The 20,912-nt window shown below is 34.9% G+C and overlaps 1 protein-coding gene across 5 annotated transcripts in view; it reads right to left on the reverse strand.

The window, feature by feature from the left end:
• Positions 1-4,374: 4,374 nt before the first annotated feature.
• Positions 4,375-20,912, reverse strand: part of TEX15 (testis expressed 15, meiosis and synapsis associated) — an 84,819-nt gene continuing 68,281 nt past the window's right edge. For all 5 annotated transcript variants that reach the window (XM_034647644.1, XM_034647645.1, XM_034647646.1 and 2 more), the window contains exons 8-11: positions 12,488-19,860; positions 10,517-10,575; positions 7,017-8,266; positions 4,375-4,456 (exon numbers count right to left, since the gene is read on the reverse strand). In XM_034647644.1, the coding sequence (XP_034503535.1) occupies positions 4,419-4,456; positions 7,017-8,266; positions 10,517-10,575; positions 12,488-19,860 (8,720 nt within the window). In that variant the 3' untranslated portion in view covers positions 4,375-4,418. The remainder of the gene's footprint in view (positions 4,457-7,016; positions 8,267-10,516; positions 10,576-12,487; positions 19,861-20,912) is intronic.

The following is a 20,912-nucleotide window of genomic DNA, read 5'->3' on the forward strand; positions in this document are numbered from 1 at the left end:
GAATCAGTAGTCACTGCTCTTACAAGTGCACTCATCAGAATTTAAAAAGTGTTTGTCTTACGAAAATAATTCTTCTTCCTCCACAATTTATTCTTCAAACTGTATGGACAACTGGAAGTTTATCATGGTAGTTAAGCACTATCAATTGTACAAACTGAAATCAAACTATGCCTGTAAAAAAAAAATTTAATAGTTTTTAAATACCACTTATTCTTGAACATGTTTTTTCCCCCTAACATTACACCCATCGAAAAAAGTACGGAGCCTTACTGTATTTTCAAAACTTAAGTCATTACTTAAAAAGCCAATGTTTTTGGGGAAGAAATTAGCCTAAAATGACCTCAGTGAAAAGCAATTTTGGATATACACACAGATTTAAAAAGCATATACCTTAAACAACTTAAAAGGATGATATGCCTTGGGAATTTCTCTCATTGAGTTCAGAAAGGCTCTAATGATGACAAAGACATTGATGTCAAAGACACATGACAGGATACAATTGTTCTACAAAGTTGAGTTAAAAAAATTTTTTTAAAGTTTTATTTATTTAGGGGGGCTGGGTGGCTCAGTTGGTTAAGCATCTACCTTTAGCTCAAGTCATGATCCCAGGGTCTTGAGATGGATGTGCCAGGCTCCCTGCTCAGTCTGCTTGTCCCTCTACCTCTGCCCCTTCCCCCCTGCTCATGCTCTCTCTCGTGCTCAAATCTTAAAAAAAAAAATTTATTTAGAGAGAGCATATGAGTGGGGGAGGGGGCGGAGAACAGAGGGAGAGGGAAGAATCCCAACAAGACTCCACACTGAGAGCAGAGCCCAATGTGGGGCTCGATCTCATGACCCAGAGATTATGACCTGAGCTGAAACAAAGAGTCTGACGCTTAACCAACTGAGCCACCCAGACACCCCAATTAAAAAAAGAATTTTATTTTTTTAAAAATATTTTATTTATTTATTTGAAAGAGCAAGTGAACATGAGCCAGGGGGAGAGGCAGAGGGAGGGGGAGAAGCAGACTTCCTGCTGAGCAGGGAGCCCAACGTGGGGCCCGATCCAGGAACCCTGCGATCATGACCTGAGCTGAAGGCAGACGCCCAACCAACTGAGCCAGGGGCGCCTGGGTGGCTCAGTCGTTAAGTGTTTGCCTTCAGCTCAGGGCGTGATCCCAGGGTCCTGGGATCGAGCCCCACATCGGGCTCCTCTGCTGGGAACCTGCTTCTTCCTCTCCCACTCCCCTTGTGTTCCCCCTCTCACTGTCTGTCAAATGAATAAAATCTTCAAACAAACAAAAACAACCCAACCAACCGAGCCACCCAGGCGTCCCCTAAAATTTTTAAAAATATTTTTATATAACTACACTTGATACTTAAACATACATCTGTATCTCTAAAAGTTTATATATTTAAGTCCACTAAAAAACTGTTTTGGGAATCTTCTCATTGCAAAAATGGGGGGTATAGCCTTATATTTGGCTAGATTCAGAACTCAAGTTTTAGAGGCACTTCTATAATATATATATTAATGGAAGGCAGAGTGATAACATAAGAATATAGAAGTTAGGGGCACCTGGGTGGCTCAGTTGGTTAGGCGACTGCTTTTCGGCTCAGGTCATGATCTGGGGGTCCTGGGATTCAGCCCCACATCGGGCTCCTTGTTTGGTGGGGAGCCTGCTTCTCCCTCTCCCTGCTTGTGCTCTCCTGCTTTCTCTTTGATAAATGAATCGTAAATCTTAAAAAAAAAAAAATATATATATATGTATATATATATATAGTAGTTTGATCACCTCCCTGATCTCAGTTCACGTATCATCCAGTCATTCTCTATTCCATTACTTTACTTTGTTTTTCCGTATTACTTCTCATGATATGAAAGGAATTACTTACATGTATATTACTTATGCTCTTGAATGGCGTGAGAACCCCATGAAGGCTGGGACTCTGGCTTGTATTACGGAACTCCAGGGAGTAAGAAGTTTGTAAAATGAGGGGAAAGGAAGGAAGGAAGGAGGTGAAGGCAAAACCAAGTTGCAGTAGAAGGAGGGCTCCAGCAGTTTATTTAGTCATCTAATTAAGTCAGTTCTTTGAGGGCTGTTTTTCACGTAATGGGTATGTGTAAACCAAGGACCAACCATATATTTGCTCATTAGTCAAGAAACACAAAAGGAAAAAAAAACAACACTGAAACTAGAAGGAATTCAGTTTATTCAGGTAACTCTCTTTAATTCCAAAACAATAATATTTAGAAATAACCAGGTTTTTTTTTTTTAAATAACGTTTGCCCAAATTTTAATTTGCTCTATTTTTACTTTTAGAACCAAAACACATATTTGGGGAAGTGGGAAGAAAATGCCCTAGTTTCTCATGTTCTGTTTCAAAGTGTAGATTTTTAAAATATAACTGAATATTTAGATAAGGTGTTTTTCATTGTTTTGGAAGAAATCAAAACTCATGAAATAAAGTATCACAAGACAGTATTAAAAGAATCTGAATGTTGTTTAAAGAAAGCATCCTTTTAACATTTAACTTCTGGTTTACCTAATAGAGGCATTTTTAGTAATAAATTTGTAACATCTTTCCATAATTAAGCAGAAACCAAATGACTGAGATAGTCATTTTTTGAGTAACAGTATTACTGCTTTAATATCTGTTCAGGAGTTCAGATTTTACAGACTATTTTCAAATAAAACAACTATATGGACAACCTCCCCATCCCACCCTCCTCCCCCACCCATGTTATTTTGATATTGCTTAAATTCTATAGTTTTCAAATTCCTTAGTTCTTTCAGTTGTAGTTCTTTGCTTGACTTTCCTCTTTTAAAGATCTGTTTGTTAGAGAAGAACCTTAAGTACTCTGAATTCCATCTTATTTGGTTGTGAGTAAAGAGGCTTATCCTGGAGGTTCTTAGTGTTTTTCTAAATTGAAAAATTAGTTATTCTACAGTGAATTTGGCTGAATTATACTCTTTTTGGAGGCTGGTACTAGATAACACAAAAAGTCTGCTAACATAGAAAGTTTGAGACAACACTAAGGCTCTGCTATCTGTTTAGACTGAGCCAATGCAAACTTCTTGTCACATTTTTGGGCCCATTAGCACTTGAGAAAGGTCCATCCAGTTGTATGGGATCTTTCCAGCTGAAATTTTACAGAAAACAGGAATGGGTGTTGGTGGGCGGAGAGGGTGGTGAAGACCACAGTTACACACTATAACCCCTGTTATTCTATGATGATTATTTCTGAGACATTTCTTGCTTTTGTAGAATGTTGGGAAAGGAAAAAAAAAATCTATGACCACAGCATTAAAAAACTTCTATTTGTGCTGCATTATTTAAACTACTAAAATATGACTAAACTAATGGAATAAGCTAAAGAAATTATTCCTTATTATTTGCTAGAAAATCACTTTTTAAAAATGTGTGAATTGTGCAATATAATACAAAAGAAATAATCTTGTGGAAGAGGCTCCTGGGAAAAGGTGTTAAATGTACTTTAATTTCAATACAATGATATAAAACTACTTCAAACATAAAAACTTTAAAAATTTCTACTCAAGGAAAAAGACTGAAAATGTACAAACCAAATTCCTTATTAAAACATATTTTGCAGGGGCGCCTGGGTGGCACAGCGGTTAAGCATCTGCCTTCGGCTCAGGGCGTGATCCCAGCGTTATGGGATCGAGCCCCACATCAGGCTCCTCCGCTATGAGCCTGCTTCTTCCTCTCCCACTCCCCCTGCTTGTGTTCCCTCTCTCGCTGCCTGTCTCTATCTCTGTCGAATAAATAAATAAAATCTTAAAAAAAAAACATATTTTGCAAGTAAAAATTAGAAAATACTGAAATTAAAGGAATTTGTCACATTAGACACAGAATTGTAAATTATAGGAAATATCAAGAATTATAAAATTATCGGTCAAATTGACCAATCCGACTTAAAAAAAAATTCTCCTTTAATCTAAGTCAAATGGCACAATGCTACCATAAAATATATCAAAAAATATCTGACAGAAAAATCTTAAAAGATTTTACTACTATTGCTTAACTTTAATCATATTAAATGTTACATTTACTCTCCTTATTCCATTAGGATAATCTCAAAAGAATCTTTATAACTCTAACAGTTGTGATGGAAACATTTCAAAATATAAATTTCAAAATATTGTTAATGTTTCTGATGGATATTGAAAATAGCCTACTACCATTCACTAAAATATTGCATGGAAGTAATTTTGGTATTTTAGGTGTCAGAAATTGATTTCCAATTGCATTATATGATACACTGTTGCATTTAAACATTTTATAAAGGGCTATATGGTTTATATTTCCTACCACATTTACATATATTAAAAATGTAAAAATAAAAAAATTAAGTAAAAAATACTTGGAAAAACTGGTTAAATCCCCTTTATTTCAGTAGACAGAAGACTTTTTTTTCAATGTCCTGGCTGAAAAGGTTGTTGTTGCCATGGAACTGAAAGAAAAAAACCACAAATATTTGAGATAAGTTAATGATGCAGACTAACGGTACATAATTAGTATAGTGGAGACCTGAGTTAAGTTAGAACCAAATGAGAGTTCAAACTGCACATCTGCCCTTTAATAGCCATGGGATTGAAAGTTATGTAAAGCTCTCCAAGGAGTATTTTCCTTATCTGTAAATGAACAGTAACACCTCTACATCTTTCTCAGGTATTCTGGGAGAGTTAAATGGAATTAAGGATGTAATAATGTGCCTCACACACAGGGCTCACTTAGCCCCTTCCCTTAGTTCCATTTATGGCACTGAATATAAGCATCAAGAGCAAAGCATCAAAAAGTGGGTCACAGGGATTTTCATCCGTTTAGAAGGATGTAGTTTCTGAAAGCATGAGAGGTGATCTCTATAGATTATTTGTACTCATGAACACTAAATGAGGTGCTTATTGCCTCTTAATATTTTTAGAGTTACTTTTGAATAATGCAATAGGTAATTGTTTCTTTTCCTTTTATTTTCATTTGACTAATATAACCAAGTAGGTTAACAATTAAAATTTTTGAGAATCAAAGCTGGATTTGATTCCAGAGATACCTTTTTAAGCTCCACCAACAGCTTAATTATTAAGAACATGAGAAAGCTCAAACTCTGAGAACCTTTATGAAACAATTACAGTCAAGATTTCCTATTACAGAAATGAAAATCTGTGGTTTAATTCATGGGCTTGCCACATCTCCTATGTCTGGTGTGCTTATTATTACAGCAGCAGCAGTGTATCAAATTAATCACAAAGGAAAAGCACAGTCATACACTTCCCCATTTCCACTCCTATTTCTTTTCCTCTTCTTTACTGTTTTTCTTCTGTTGAAAAATTTCCAGTCCTGTTTAAACTCATTTGGTGGGCCAGGATGGGAAGGGACAGATACACAGATAATTACAATACCATATAATACTCACATGCCTTATTATGTGAGAAAGGCACACAAAAAGTTCTATGGAAGTACAAGAGGAATTGTTACATGAGAGAACAGTAAGAAGTTCAATGTGGCTTGAATACAAAGGTGGAAGTGGTGGGAGATGAGGCTACATAAACTGTAAAGGACCTTGCATTTCAAGCTAAAGTATTTGAATTTTATCCTATAGGTCATGGTGTCAGTGGCAATTCCAATGTAGAGGTGCTGTAATCAGATTTTTTAATTAGAAATAGAACTATGTTAACAAGCTGCTGCTTATCCAATTCAGATTAACGAATGAATAAATGAATTCAATTTTTTTTTCTATTTACTAATTTGTAAGAGAATCTAGAGTTGGGAAACAACTTTTTTATTTTATTATTTTTAAAAGTTTATTTAAAGTAACCTCTACACCCAATGTGGAGCTTGAACTCACAACCCTGAGATCAAGAGTCACATGCCCTTGTAACTGAGCCAGCCAGGTGTTGCAGGAGACAACTTTTTAATTTGAAAGAAATTCTCTTGTATTTCTCTAAGACCTTAAAAGACTTTACTTACAGTACATATTACCTCTGATGGTAGAATATTGGACTGTTAATGGATAATTGTAGTTTTTGTGGGATTATTAATAATTGTTTTAAAATTTTGCTTTATACTGGTAAATATACATTTCAATTTAATTTTAAAAACCTATGTTCTAATTATGATATTTTACAAACAGAATTGTCCTTAAGAGAGAAAATTTCTACTTCTAGTGGCAAATTACCAAGTTGTTCCACTCACTTACACCCACATATTATGTTAGAATACCAAGAGAAAGAGAAAGTTTGCTTTATCTGATTGAAGTTTCTTTTTCCAACTTGGTTTTTTACTCTTTTTCTCCATTTATCAAAAAATGTATTTTCATAGTAGGAAATCTAGAAAATATTAAAAACTCTCTCCATAATCCCCCAATTTTATTACCCAGAGGCAGACAAGTTAAAATGTTGGTGTATTTCATTTTAGTATTTCTAGGCATTTCTTTATTTACACAGATACATTTATATGACATAGTTTTAAAAACTGTCATTAAAAACTTATTTAAGGGGCGCCTGGGTGGCTCAGTTGGTTAAGGTTAAGCATCTACCGTCGGCTCAGGTAATGATCTCAGGGTCCTGGGATCTAGCCCCATATAGGGCTCCCTGTTCAGCGGGGAGCCTGCTTCTCCCTCTCCCTGCTGCTCTCCTTGCTTGTGCTCTCTCTCTTCCTGTCAAATAAGTTTAAAAAATCTTAAAACAAACAAAACAAACTTATTTAAACCCTGTGATTATTGCACTGTATTTCATGGTATGGATCAACTATAATTTACTTAACTACTTCCCAAAGTTGGGTTTTATTGAAGGACATATTAGTGATATTACCAATTCTTTTTGTTTCAATCTCTGACAACCAGATTCCCATGTGACAACATAATTCAACTCTGCCTAAGAATTGAACAATTCTACAAGTCTGCACAGAAAAATGACTGCTACAGATCACCTGCTGTAAATTTCATTTACATAAATGTATAAAGAGAGAAAAGTAAAAACTCAATACAGTGAGCACTAAAACTTAACAGAACTCACCGTAAGTCCAAGGAACTTCTGGAAGCCCACCTGAATCAGGAAGGTTAGGGTACACAGCTTGTGGGAATGGCTGATGGGGAGCATACTGTGAAAAAACTGGCTGCTGACAATTGTAAGAAACAGGCATTTGAGGTGGAAAATATCCATTCACTGGCACAAAGTCATTTGCTTGTGGCTCTCCGGCAAAGTAACCAAAATATTGAGAGTATAAAAGATTAGAATGTGTATTTTGGACAGTACTTGCAACTGCAGTCAGCATCCCAGAAGGAGGTGGTTGTACTTCATACGAGGTTATCCCACGGTATGTCTGGGTAAGGGAACTGCTGCTGCTGCTGCTGTAATGATAGACACACCAAGTGTAGTAAGGATATGAAGTTCCAGATGAATGCGCAGAAGAATTATATATTGGGGTACATGCAGACTGTGGAAGTTCATTCCAATATGCAGCAGCATTCTCAGTTAGGACTTTGGAATTTTCATTATTCTGTTGTTCAGAAAAAGAGTTTTCTGCTGTTTGATTTGCATTAAGGGTTATGTTCCCAGATGCTCCAAGAGGTATAGTACTGGGACTCAAGGTATCCTTCATGTATTTTTCTTTTAACGCAGTTTTTGCAGGCTGTGTTTTATTTATTTGCGGAATAGGAGATTTGTTCTGGATAAATTTGGATTCTGAAGAATTGGTGCACGTAGAATTTTCAATAGATGAATTTAATACTTCATTATCTTGAAGCTCAAAGACAGTGTCATTCATTTCTAAATTGGCAGGGATGTTCCTAACAAAACGGAAAATAGGCTTTGAGAGCACTGATGCATCAGGCAGAGGAGAAGCGTCAGTTCCTAGTTTTACGTCTGAGGGACAAGATTTCTCCGCAGGATTAAGAAATCTCTGTGAAGGCATCTCGTAGTCTTTTGGAAATATGCCATCTACACTTTTTTGTTCACAAATTGCAAAAGAAGAACAATCCTTATCACTCTTTGTTTCAGTAGCACTGAAATTCACATTGCTTTTCTTCATGCTATTTAAGCTTCCCTGTTGTCCAGTGAAGTCTTCCGAAGTATCAGATGAAATATTAGTTAAATCTATTTTGCCCTCTGACTTTGATGTGCAAGTGTCTTTTAAGTTCTTTAAAGGTAAGACTGAGCCAGGCAGTGATCTTTCCACCTCAACCTTTTTCGGAGATACATGGTTTCTTTTCAGACTATCAGATGAAGTTGGTCCTATTTCACTTTCCGGATGAGATCCTGTAGTCCTATTAAGTATAACACATACATAAAAACAACTTTAAATATACGGAGTCCCCAAAACTTAATGTAAACATGTATTTGAAGTTTTTATTCAGAAGAATTCTTAAGATTTACTATTAGCAGTATGTGTGTAACTATTTCCCCAGTTTTACTCCCTTGCTTTGAATTGAGATACTTTTCCTGCTGAACGTGATACACTCCACATTTCAAATGTACTTCCAATACATTTAGAAATATATGCAGTGTGGTTGATATTGTAATTATTTTATGCATTGGACATTTCCTAACAGAGGCTTTTAGAAGTAGGAAACTACATCCAATTTTTTACTGTAGTTTTGCATTCATACACTTCCAACTTGATGATCTTCTTTACTTGTAAATGGCTACATATAACTGACAAAACTACCAGCTGTGCCCTGCCCCTGCCAAAAGATCACCTTCTGTTATCAGGAACTACTAAGATATTTTGTCTGTTCAAGGTTGAGAAGAGGAAACATAGACTTCCAAAATATCACGCCAATTTAATATCCTTGACATTCCTACCTAAATATAGAGAGTCTCAACCAGGCTGAAAGAAGCATCCACTATGGAAATGTCTAGAGCCACATAGTTAATAAGGGTCTCCAGGATGATTATCTTTTTCGGTGTGTCATCAAATTTTTTGAATTACAAGTGGAAAAGAACATGCTCAGGAGAAAAAAGTAATCACTCCTCTCCAGGGAAGAGAAATCTTTGGCCTGGATTTTGTACATATTTAGTTTCAACTAATGAAACTAAAAGCCTCGTATTTTACTTCATCCAGCCTCCCTAAAAGGCACTTTAAGCTTAAAATTAAATATTTTATTTATTTATTTGAGAGAGAGATGAGAGAGAGCACACAAAGGGAGAAGCAGGCTGCCCACTGAGCAGGGAGCCCAACTCGGGGCTTGATCCCAGGACCCCGGGATCATGACCCCAGCCGAAGGCAGATGCCTAACCAAGTGAGCCACCCAGGTGTCCCTCTAAAAGCCATTTTAGTGACAGCCAACATCATCGGCCAATCCCGTACAATACTTTGACATTTTGCAGAAAGTACGATTTTGACTTCATCACATTTCCAATGATGTTTCAGTGATGTCTCAACCCAGAGACTGACAGCTGCCTACATGGTCACTCTTTTATGCACTGTCTTAGAGAATATTCTTCCATGAATATTAACCTTATATTTGGATTCATTCTCCTGCTATGTGAGCAGGAAAGTCTGATTCTTTGAGTAGTAAATACCACCTATATTTAGTTAACAAAACTAAGATGATTATAGAACTGGTTTATGTTATCCCTTCAAAAGCCTATTCATCTTTGCACCACTACACAACTGTTCAAAGAGTCTAGAAAAGGATTCTAGAAACGCAGTAAATAAAATGTATATTCAAGAAGCAGAGCCAAGAAAGACAGAAATGAGAATGCTCATCTTTTTTATTTTATATTACCCACTGTCTTTCATAAAATGGAAAAGAATTGGAAAAAATGAAGGCTTTCATAAATTGAAAATCTTAGCCGAATGCAATAGGAGATGGCCAACATGTCCAGTGGTGCTACCTCATGTCAGAATGAAAAAATATAAACCATGTACGGAGTTTTTCATAAAAATAATTCAGTTTAAAGAACTAGCCTTTATTTTGAAATCATATTCCTCCTATATCATGGTGTTAAAACATCCTTTTATGAAACAGCAGTATATTTATAATATATGTATGTTGATGACTAAGTTCCCACTCAGTAATATAAGTTAGCAATTTCTACCTTTTTAACCAATTTTGAAATCTGACTGGTCTGTAGGACCCACAAGTTTAAAAAACTCCATCTAGTCACTTGTCATATTATCTCCTTTTTAGCAAACCAGTTACTAATTCCCATGAATTTTTTAAATGACATCTGTCAAATATGAATTTTACTTTCTTATCCTATAACACGTAACTCTTCTCTGACTTACTACTACTTCTACCTCTACTCAGAATCTCCTTATCCTTTCAAGCACTGAAAAAACACATCTCACAGGTCATACCTTCAATACTTACAGAACGAAGTTCAAATTCCTTAAACCTTAAAGCACTGTATAATCTGAAACCTTATTCTTCCTCTTAACCTTACTCTTGTCCTCTAAGTTACGTGTATGATCAAATAGAGGTATATAAATAAATGTGTTAGTATTGTTCGTTAATATATGCTTAATTTTGTTTAGTTTTTCTTCAGATAGGGCTGATGGCAACTCTTACCTTGAATGCTTGAATGTTGCCTTTTCTCTGTTGTTTTTTGTGACATCTTTCATGTCAACCTATGTTTAAAAGTTACAAAGAAAACCTACATTGGTAATGGTATAAAATACCAATATCATTTTCACATCAGATACAATTGCTTGTTGTGTCATCATCTAAAATGCTCTAAAACTACATTCATTAATCCTCCCCTCTTCAAACACCAGTGACTCTGCTGGACTTCCCATATGTCACAAAAACTGTTTGGAGACACTCTTCTAAAAAGGCATTTTGCAACATTATTTCTATCCCCATATCTTATAACAAATCTTGGGAGTCCATTTATGACTGCTCTTTTTTTTATATGCTCTTTTTAGTAAACCAGTCATTAAGTCCCATTTTTAAGCAATTATCTGTCAAATATGGACTTTCTTTTCTTATTCTGTAAAACAGCACCCTCTTCTAAGCCCTGGATGGTTTGCTACTTCTAACTGTACTCAGAATCTCTACCCTTTAAATCACTGAAAAAACACATTTCACAGGACGTTACCTTCAATACATGTAGAATAAAGTTCAAACTCCTTGGGCCTATATTTAAGACATTTTATAATCTGAAATAATATTCCTCTCTATCCTTAATTTACTAGTATTGTCCACTAAATTAAATTTTTGTTCTAGGCTTAATTTTAAACTCTTTTCTCAAATAATGTCAATAAACATTGTCTTTGCTCATATTACTTTCCATAACTTAGATACCCCCCCTTTATTTTATAATCTTCATCGGATAACATTTTTTCCCAATTTGAGGCAAAGCTTTGGTCTCTGCTCTCCACTGAAATTAAAATATAAACTTTTTTTTTTCCTTTTCTTCTCAATACTTATAATACCTTTTTAAGTATTATCTTCATTTTACTCTTGATGTGGTATATACAACTTGTATTCTTATTGGAAGTATGCCTACAAACTGGTTGTTTAGTAACCATTCTCCTATAAACACAGTGAAATAAGTGATTGGTTTCCTGGTCTCCAGAAGTAGTTTAACTAACAAATACAATTACAGTAACCTGAGAAAAAAATTCCTACTTTTCATTTTGCACATAGGATTTTCTTTACTTCTGAACTGAGAAATTCTCAAAAAATTTTAAGAGAAGCCTCTGAGTGTAGGTTGTTAAGTTAGTATGGGCTCTGGAACTAGACTGACTGTTTTACATCTGGGCTCTCCCATTTACTAACTGTGACCCTGGCAAAGTTATTTAACCTTTCTATCCTCTGTTTTATACCTTTAAATAAGATAATAACAGTACCTACACATCATAAGATTTTGTGAAAGATCAAGAGTTGATATTTGTGCAATCATTAGAACAGCACCAGGTACGAAATAAATGTTTTCTATAATTTGTTAAATAAAATGTTTATTAGGACTTCTTGTAACTCCTTCATAATCATCTATTTAAAAATATCTGTCCTGTTTTTCCACGTGGATGATAATGGTCAAGAACACAGGCTCCATTAGCCAGTTTTTAATATTCACTACATTAAGTATGGCCTTGTTATATAGAAGCTACTAAATAAATTACTAACTTACATTCACATTGAACTTTTCCTTAAGAAGTTATATAAATTTATATTCTTCCAAAAAATGTCTTCTAAATTAAATAATTTTCAGTTTAAAAGTAGACATATGTGTTTCTCATATATAGAATCGTATCATTTTGTAGAAAATAGGAATTATTTAATCCAATTCTTTTTCTTTTTAAATCTCTCCACCCATCGTAGGACTTAAACTCATGACCCCGAAATCAAGAGTTGCATGCTCCACTGACTAAGCCAGCCAGGTACCCCTAATCCAATTCCTTAGTTAGTAAATTCATTTTACAAGGCAGTATTCAAAGCATTCTCAATTTTTACCAATCTGCAAACTACCTGGCTTGAAGAGTAGACTTGTTCTCAAAAGTAATACTTACATAGGTTTTGTTTTGAAACATTTGTTACCTTTTGTTTTTTACAGCTGGAAACGGTAGTGTTTATCTCTTGTTCCTGAGTGTCTTCACATTTGTCTAGAGTGATAGATCGTTTTTTAGAGGAATCTGAAACATTTTCCATTATGCACTCTGAAATTGAGGGCACCTTCAGAAAAGTACTAGATTTATTGATACTCTTCCTAGGTTTTACATGCATATTCATTTTTTCTTTTCTTTTCAGTTGGCAAGTCTTCTTTCTGTTATGTAGCATTTGGCACAGAATAAAGGAAATGGTCAATTCGGCATTTTTAGCACAAATTATCTTCATTTGCTCAATAGTTTTCATTACTTTCATAATATGAGCCATTTTCCCTAAGTCTTTCTGAGGGGCAGCCATCATATTTTTGAGCAGTGTAGAAAACTGATTGTAGTTGTATTCTAACTCTGTCATAGTGCTTCCATAATTTATGGATGCTATATATGGCACAAAGTCAATATACGTAGAAACAGAATACTTAGACTTCTTTAGAAGTTTTTTTATTTCTGAAAGTTCTTCAAGTTCTCTTGAAAGCAAATGAAGAGCATATGAGCAATTAACTGCTTCACTGTATTTGTAAATAATATCCAGATCTTTCTTAAGTTCAGAAATAGTAGTCTCTATGACCTTCCAAAGGCAATCTGTTGAGTTATCTTTAAGAAATGAAAAAGAAGCCATTTTTTCTTGGCAGCAAACCAGCTCAGGAAGAAGCGACAAATCAAACCAAAGCATACCTCGAAACCTCTGTTTGTCTAGTTTCTTTGCCATTGTGTTTTTAAGAAAGTGAACTGTTTCTGAAAGCATGACAATTTCAATATAGGTTTCAATGGCTGCAGGTTTTAAAATTATGGCCCCATGGTTGTGGTTTTTCACCATGTCTAAAACATTTTCTTCTGTGATAAAAATATTATCTATGTTCTCTTCTTGCAGCATCTGAAAATACTTTTTTAAAATTTCTAGGTGTTCAGTACATCTCAAAATAAGTTCCTGTAATTTCTTAGAGTCTGCAAATTCAGCCTGATCCAATATTTCACTAACACAACAGATATCTGGGTGTGAAAGCAAGGTACCGTTAAACCTACAGTTTTCTATGTCAACTGTAACTTTGTTTATTAGATCATCTGACTTTCTGGAAGCAATCTCAGTATTCTCAAGCCCAATATTGGAAATTTGTTCACTGCTTAATTCTTTAGACAACGTATCATGTATCTTTTTCAACTTAGAAAAAGCATACTGATTCATTTTGAGTAGCCTTTCTTTATCCTCCTTTCCTGAGTATTTTTTGCTGAAAGACTGTCTCCACTCTTTCCAAACAAGACTTTTTGCAGCATCAAAAAAGATATGCTCCAGACCATAAAGAGATATTTTAATACTTAGTGCCTCATTGTTCTTAATAAAATTAACTTTTGAGGAGATCATTTCTATGATAATCCACAAATGGTCTTGTTTTCCTGGATAGGAATCAACTTCAGGAGAGTCCCCACACATACCAATCAGATTTAAAGTACTTTTTCTTAATATTTCTAGGTCTCCTAAACTATCTCCAAAGTTAACTCCACAGGTAAATGGAACAGAAAGAGAAAAGTCAAAGCAATCAGAAGAACGCTTCATTACTGCTTCACACTCATTAATCTGTCGTTTGTATTTTAAGAATGCATAGTATGAATTGCTTTCCCTTTTGGTTTCTTCAAACAATTCAATTAACTGATCATGATAGTTTTGCAACTCACAGAATGCATTATATTTTAACCTTCCTTGAAAAGCAGGATAGAAATTGGATTGTTGTTGAAATCCATGTGGTCTTCCAAGCAGCTCACCGTACAATGTTTCGTCATACCAAAGCAAGCTTCGGAATGTTGGTTCACCTCCCAAGAGCCTTTTTTTGTTTTCAATGAATTGAATAGTTTCCATCATCATTTGGAGTTCTACCAAGGAGTCAATGGCACATGGTTTTAATTTGTGTTTGCAATTACTCCACAGGTTTTGTTCTACCAATAGTTCTCTTGAAATCAGGATTTGTTCATGAGAACACTCTTGTTTTCTTTCAAAAGCTTCAACAAATAAAGGGAGAATATTTTGACAAGCCTTAGTTTCCTCCTGTAGAATCTGCAAAGATGATGTTTCATCTGCCCTTCTCAAAATTGGAGCCAGCCTAGCTATAAGTGCTGAATGATTAGCTGAGTAATGTTTTTCTCTTAATCCATTCATGTTTGACGTAGGCTTCTTCTGAGGAGTAGAGGCTCCAGAGGTTTGCGAGTGCATATGTAAAACAGGCCTATGACTCATTCCTATAATGCCTGGTTTGGAATTACAGGCTATTTCTGAATACAACGCAGAGTCAGACTGAGAGTTATTATTAACTTTAACTCCCCCTTCTTTCTCTCTTTTGCTTAGATGATTAGAAACTGGGTTATTCAAAGAGACTGCCTCAGTAATATCTTTAAAGCTTAGATGAGAAGCAATCACATTATTTTTAATTCTTTTCTCACTTAAGTACGAGGATTCTTCTAAGATCTCATTCTTTTGATTTTTGTACTCAGTAGCAATGGATCCTTCAGTCATGCTTTTCTTGTGAAGTGAATCTTTTGCTTTTTCTGCTTGTTTAACGCTCCACCTTTTTCTGTTCCAAATGTCTTTCTTTGCCATATATTTTTTTGAAGAAGAACCCTTTTTATTATCTTTTAAGAGCAAAGAACTATCATTGGAAAATAGTTTTTTCATTGTATTTTTCCTACAACTTTTACTTTCTTCAGTTACTAATTTGAGACACAAATCAGAATTCTCAAGAACAGCTGATTCATCCCCATCAATATGGAAGCAATTGCTTGAAGAGCATTGTTCTGTTTCCTTTCCACCGCATCTTGGCTGACAGTGTGGTACATTATTGGTGGATGTTGTAAAAGAATCTATAGAAAAAGTTCTCTGTTTATCCAAATAAGATTTTAAAGATTCTCCTTCACTATCTGTCACTAGAGTGGTTGGTAACAATTGAGGAACACTCTTATACTTTTTGTGGGTTATCAGAATTGGATTTAATGGGTCCATAAGGATGTCTCCTGTAATGATGCCTGGTTTGGAGCTCTGAGTGGGAGCTGTCCATTCTTCTGTAGGAAAATTTACTTCCAGGTTTCTTTTATAACCAGATAAAATAAGGTTATCTGGTTTATAGATATCAACATTTAAAAAGTGCTTCACATTTGATTCTAAAACTGAAATAACTATGTCAGTTTTTACCTTTGTGTGTGTTACACAGGTTGCATCATAATTTTTTTCTCCAAAACTTATGTTGTTTTCTTTTATGCAATTTAAAGATACCAAATTACTCCTATTTATTATATGATTAGTCTCAGAACTACTTTCTTTCATTGCATCCTTAATTTTATTATTTGCTGAATGGTTCTCAGGCTTTTCATATTTACTAATGTTAGATAAAAACTTTATGCCAATTTGATTTTCTTTTTCAGTTATTTTCTCATCTGAGCAGGATGGGGAAAACAGAAATCCAGTTTTTCCAGAAAATGGCTGAAGTTCTGATGATCTTATTAGACTTTTCACACTGCTCTTGTGATAAGCTGACTGACTTGTACTTTGGGGTGTAGAGCACAGGGCTAACTGTGATTCAGGATACTCTTGATCACAAAATTCTCTCACGTGAATAGTGGTGTGACTTCTGGAGACACTGCTGGCCACATTCTTCTTAGAAAGGCACTCTGTGATTCTCTGTCTACTTGCTTTATAAGACTTGTGCTTTGAAACACGAGTTAATGATTTATCTACTTCAAATCCCAAAGCTCTTTTCTCTCCTGGCTTGTCGTATTTTCTTTTTGACAAAAAATGTTTAGTGGAATAATACCTTCTTTCAGACACAGAGCTATAACCTTGAAGGTCACAACTTTCCCAGAAATTATTGCATATTATTGCATATGATTTTGGTAATGGGCCTTTTCTTTTTTCTCCTACTTTAGCTATAAGTTGCAAAGATGTGTGAACACTCCTATGAGCTTTTTTTAAGTGAAGAACGGCTCTGTCAAGTTTTCTGGAAAGGCGTTTGCTTTTGCATAAAGATGCTTCACTATTTAGAATATCTAGGACACTCCTAATGTGTTTTTCTGACTTTGAAAAGGTTTTAATTCGTCCTTGGGATAATAAAGAAAAACATTCAGATGAGTCTTCACTGGTTAGCTTCCTCTTCTTTCCATAAATTTCATGATGTCTTAAATCCTTATGTGGTGTGTTGTCATTCCTAAAAGGTATATTTGACTTTCTTTTGCTAATTCTTGATTCTGTATCCTTTTTACTTCTAGTATCATTACAATCAGTTTTTGATTTTGTCAAGGAACAACTTCTTTCATTATTTAATGCTGTGACATTAGAGGGTTCAGTAAGCAAAGGTCCACTGTTTTGTTTTTCAGAAGCATGATTCCCTTGCGTATTATGATTCACGTCAAGAGAAAGTAAGATTTCAGATTTACTCACTAGTCCTGATTCTTGCCTTGTATTACCAAATTCATCTTCACACGGATAATGCGAATTTTCACCAGAACACTGGGAATACATTTCAAATCCTGGTGCTTTCCCCTCCTCATCTAGTTCTGGTTCTGTGGCTTTAGTTACGTTTTTGCAAAAATTATCTTTCAATGCAGGGGATTCAAAAGTGGGACTGAATCCTGGCATAAATATATTAGTAATTTTCACTTGTAAATCTGGAAGCAAAATTGGATTGAAGAGCTCTGCTTTGTCATTTTGTGTAGAGGAATAAAAACAATTACTTTCCTCAGAGTAATGTTGATCATTATTCTCAATTCCTCTGGAGCTTTTCAAAACTTCCCTCTCCCCATTATTGCTTCCCAACAGACCTTCCCAATCAATACGAGACTTCAGAGCCTCATATAAGGCCCCAAATTCTTCATTCAGAACATTCCCATGGGTAGGAATATCTTGTTGAATTAAAAAAACATCATCACACTGTTCCAAACCCACTTCAACCGTATTTTCCAATTCAAAATTTTGAAGAAATAAGGTGTCACTTACTGACTGATGAAATGAGTCATGTAGTTTATTGTTATCCATGTCCATTTCACAATCAGAAACCTTATGTTGTACTAACAAACCAAAATCTAGACTCTCGGAAGAACAAGTTTCTTTAATCTGGTATCTTTGGTGATCTTCATGATTTGTGCCTAACGTAGGCACCATATTATCAGCTCTCTGTACTGCAGCATTTGAGGCTGCATGCACTGAAGACGCTGCAATTTTGGGAAATGTTGTGGAAGTCAAATGCTCTACACTTCTGCCTGTATTTTGAGTATCTTTTTGTTTCATGGCAGTGATAGTATCTTCACTTTCTAAAAATGTAGTTTCTGTTGATACGTATCTTTCCCAAGTCAAATTAAATGTACGAAATTCTTCAGAACTCAGAATTTCTACATTGTAATTTTTATTCTCACTTCTTTCATCTATATTGACATAATTTTTGTTTGTATGAAAACCCTGCTTCTCCTCTTCATATATATCTACTCTGTTGTTTTCTGTAGACAAAACAATGTCTTCCTCTTTAGCCTCATTTTCATTTTCTTTATCATTTTCTCCTTGTTCTTTGAAATCAATACTCAGGTATATATCATTGTACAACTCTGCACTACAGAACAGAGCAGGACCTTGACCGTTATCAGCGTTTTGAAAAGTTTCCCTGCAGTCTCTCTGCATGTTCTCCACTGACACTGGATCATTTTCATTTTTCCTACGGACATACATATGTTCTCCAGCTATGCTGCAATCTGAATTGTCATGAGTTGTTTTAATGTCATGAGATGAGATAACTCTATCAATTGGCAGTTCTTTGCCCAGGGGAATGTCTTTTGCTTCTTGGAAAGCATTAGTCATAATGCTAACACAGTTTTGGTTTGGTTTTTCCAATTTTAGTTCCATTAGTTTTTGAGAAATTGCAAAACTTGTATGAATGTTATCTTCATACTCCAGAGAGGGATGAGGATGCTTTTCTGAAAGGCTCTCCATTCCTGGAGTAAGATTACTTTGTAATTCCAATGCTAGATGATCTAGCTCATATTTCTCCTTTGTGGTAGATGTGGGAGATTTTGGTATTTCTAATTCTTGAGTAATTGGTATTTGACCACATTTTTTCCCAAAAGAATAAACACTCTCATTCTCTTTGTATTCTTGGTACAAAGAAATGTAATTATCTACTGGACTGATTTTTGCTTCATCAGTAAAATCAATTTCTTTCCACCAAATTTGCTTTTCTCCATGTTTGGAGTTATCTTCTGGGCCAGTCAAGTCTCTCATTTTTCTAATATTTTCAATGCACCCATGTATGCTTTCTTTCCTTTGGAGAGGAAAAATTGTAGACATTTGCTGACCAGTCTGATATACAGTTTCTAAATCAGAGGACCATGATTCCTGAGAGATGTGACTACTGTACCCTTTTGTACAAGTATTCACTGATTCATAAGAGCTATGTGTTTCACCTTTTTCTTCAACTAAAAGTGGGATGTTGCTTCTCTGTTGGGATCTCTGGACTTCTTCCTCACTGTGTTTTTGGTTCTCAACTTCTGAAACTACATTTGGCAAACACATTGGGAAGGAAAAATTATCTCGGCCCTTACACTGTCCTGCCATGGTAATTTTATTGGGAGTTGTATCATCACAATTCTTAGAGCCCAAGTTGTGAGCCTGTGACTGTGAATCATCAAAAGAAATTTTGAAGCAAGTGGCATCCAAACAATTAGTAAGAATAGAATGACCACCAGGCACAACTTCAGATGAGGAGGCAGAATTATCTGGCATAGATGATAGGTTTATTTCTGAATTAAAATCTAAACTCTTCTCAAGTGGCAAAATCTCATTTAAGCCTGTAGCATTATGTTTTCCTTCGTTTTCTTCTCTCCTCATCAGTCTTGGGTCTTTAATGAGTTTTGAAGTAATAACTGTGCTTGAGCCAATATTGTTATGAAGGGGAAAAGCAGCAGAAAGACCACTTAAAACATTTTTAAGCTGTGTCAAATTTAACGTGAGGTCCCCATTAACACTTTCTCTGGTATCACTGGGAAAAAATGAAAGACCTGAATCATATATATGTACTTGAGAAGTGTCTCTACATTCTGCTAAATTGTGCTCCATCTGTCCACTGTATGTTTCATGTATAGAAATGTTTCCATTTTGCACATTTCCATAGGAATTAGAAATATTTGTGTTGGAAGGATTTATCTCTGAATTTGGGGCGCTGCAAGAACAGTTTTCCTGAACAAATGGATCTACAGGTTTCCTGAAATGCTCAAAGATGACAGTAGCATCTTTTCCTTTTCCAATTCTTTTGGCCACTGTACAGTTATTCAGAGAACATGTTCTTTCTGTGGAAACAATAAAAAAAATAAGAAAAAATAGGAAGGAAAAGGGTTTCTACATTGAACTCAATATAAGTAAGCTATGTCACAAGTGGTTTTAACTGAAAGTTCATTATGATTATGATTAAAGTAGGTCTCATCAGAAAAAGCAAGGAGAGCAGAGGTTGAGTGATAAACCAATAAAACAGAAATGATGCAACATGAAACTGTCCTAGACCCCTTACTAAAAAAAGTATTTACCATAAAAATTTGAATTCTGACAAATACAGAGAAAAATTAAAAGGAATAAAAGCATGTTGCTCAAAGACTAGTATTTTTATATTAATTTCCTGTATTCAGATACATAATAACAGAATCTACATATTAATTAATATTAATTTATCTGTTACCTTCCTTCTCTTTGTCAGGAGACAACAAAAACAGAAAGAAAAGGGGAATGAGTGGGAGTGGGGAAACGGGAGAAAAGAGCAAAAAGGTTCCATAAAATCCTGAGGGGCAAAAGCTCCATAGTGATGTATTCCTACAAATAATATATATAAATAAAAATATGGAAAATGAAAACAAATTTTCTTTTATAATTTATAGGAACTTATTCCTACAGTTTCATAAAGAACTAAATGTAATAACAAAGGAACTTATAAAAATATGTATTTACCCAATAAAATGTTCACAAAGCTTTCATAGGTACTACCAAAAAATATCTTTATTAAAATAGATATTAATGATGAGAAATTGATGGTGGGATTTATGATATATATGAAACTATAATCATATTACTGGGATGTACCATAAGATTATCACAATATACTGAAAGATAGCTTTGTTGAAGACTTCTAAATTTTATAACCACATGTAATTATACTTTTTAATTATAGTAAGCTATGGTGGAAATAATGACCACAATACAGATGTAGTTCTTGAGAGCAGGAGGTGCAGTGGACAAAAAATGGTGGATCCTTATACAACTTATACCAAAATAAAAAAAAAATTCATTGAAAAAAGCCCATAAAATGATTAGAAGAAAAGGTGGAGAGACAGTTCTACAATCCTGAGATAGA

This window comes from Ailuropoda melanoleuca, chromosome 18 (assembly GCF_002007445.2).
Source record: "Ailuropoda melanoleuca isolate Jingjing chromosome 18, ASM200744v2, whole genome shotgun sequence".
Lineage (NCBI taxonomy): Eukaryota > Metazoa > Chordata > Mammalia > Carnivora > Ursidae > Ailuropoda > Ailuropoda melanoleuca.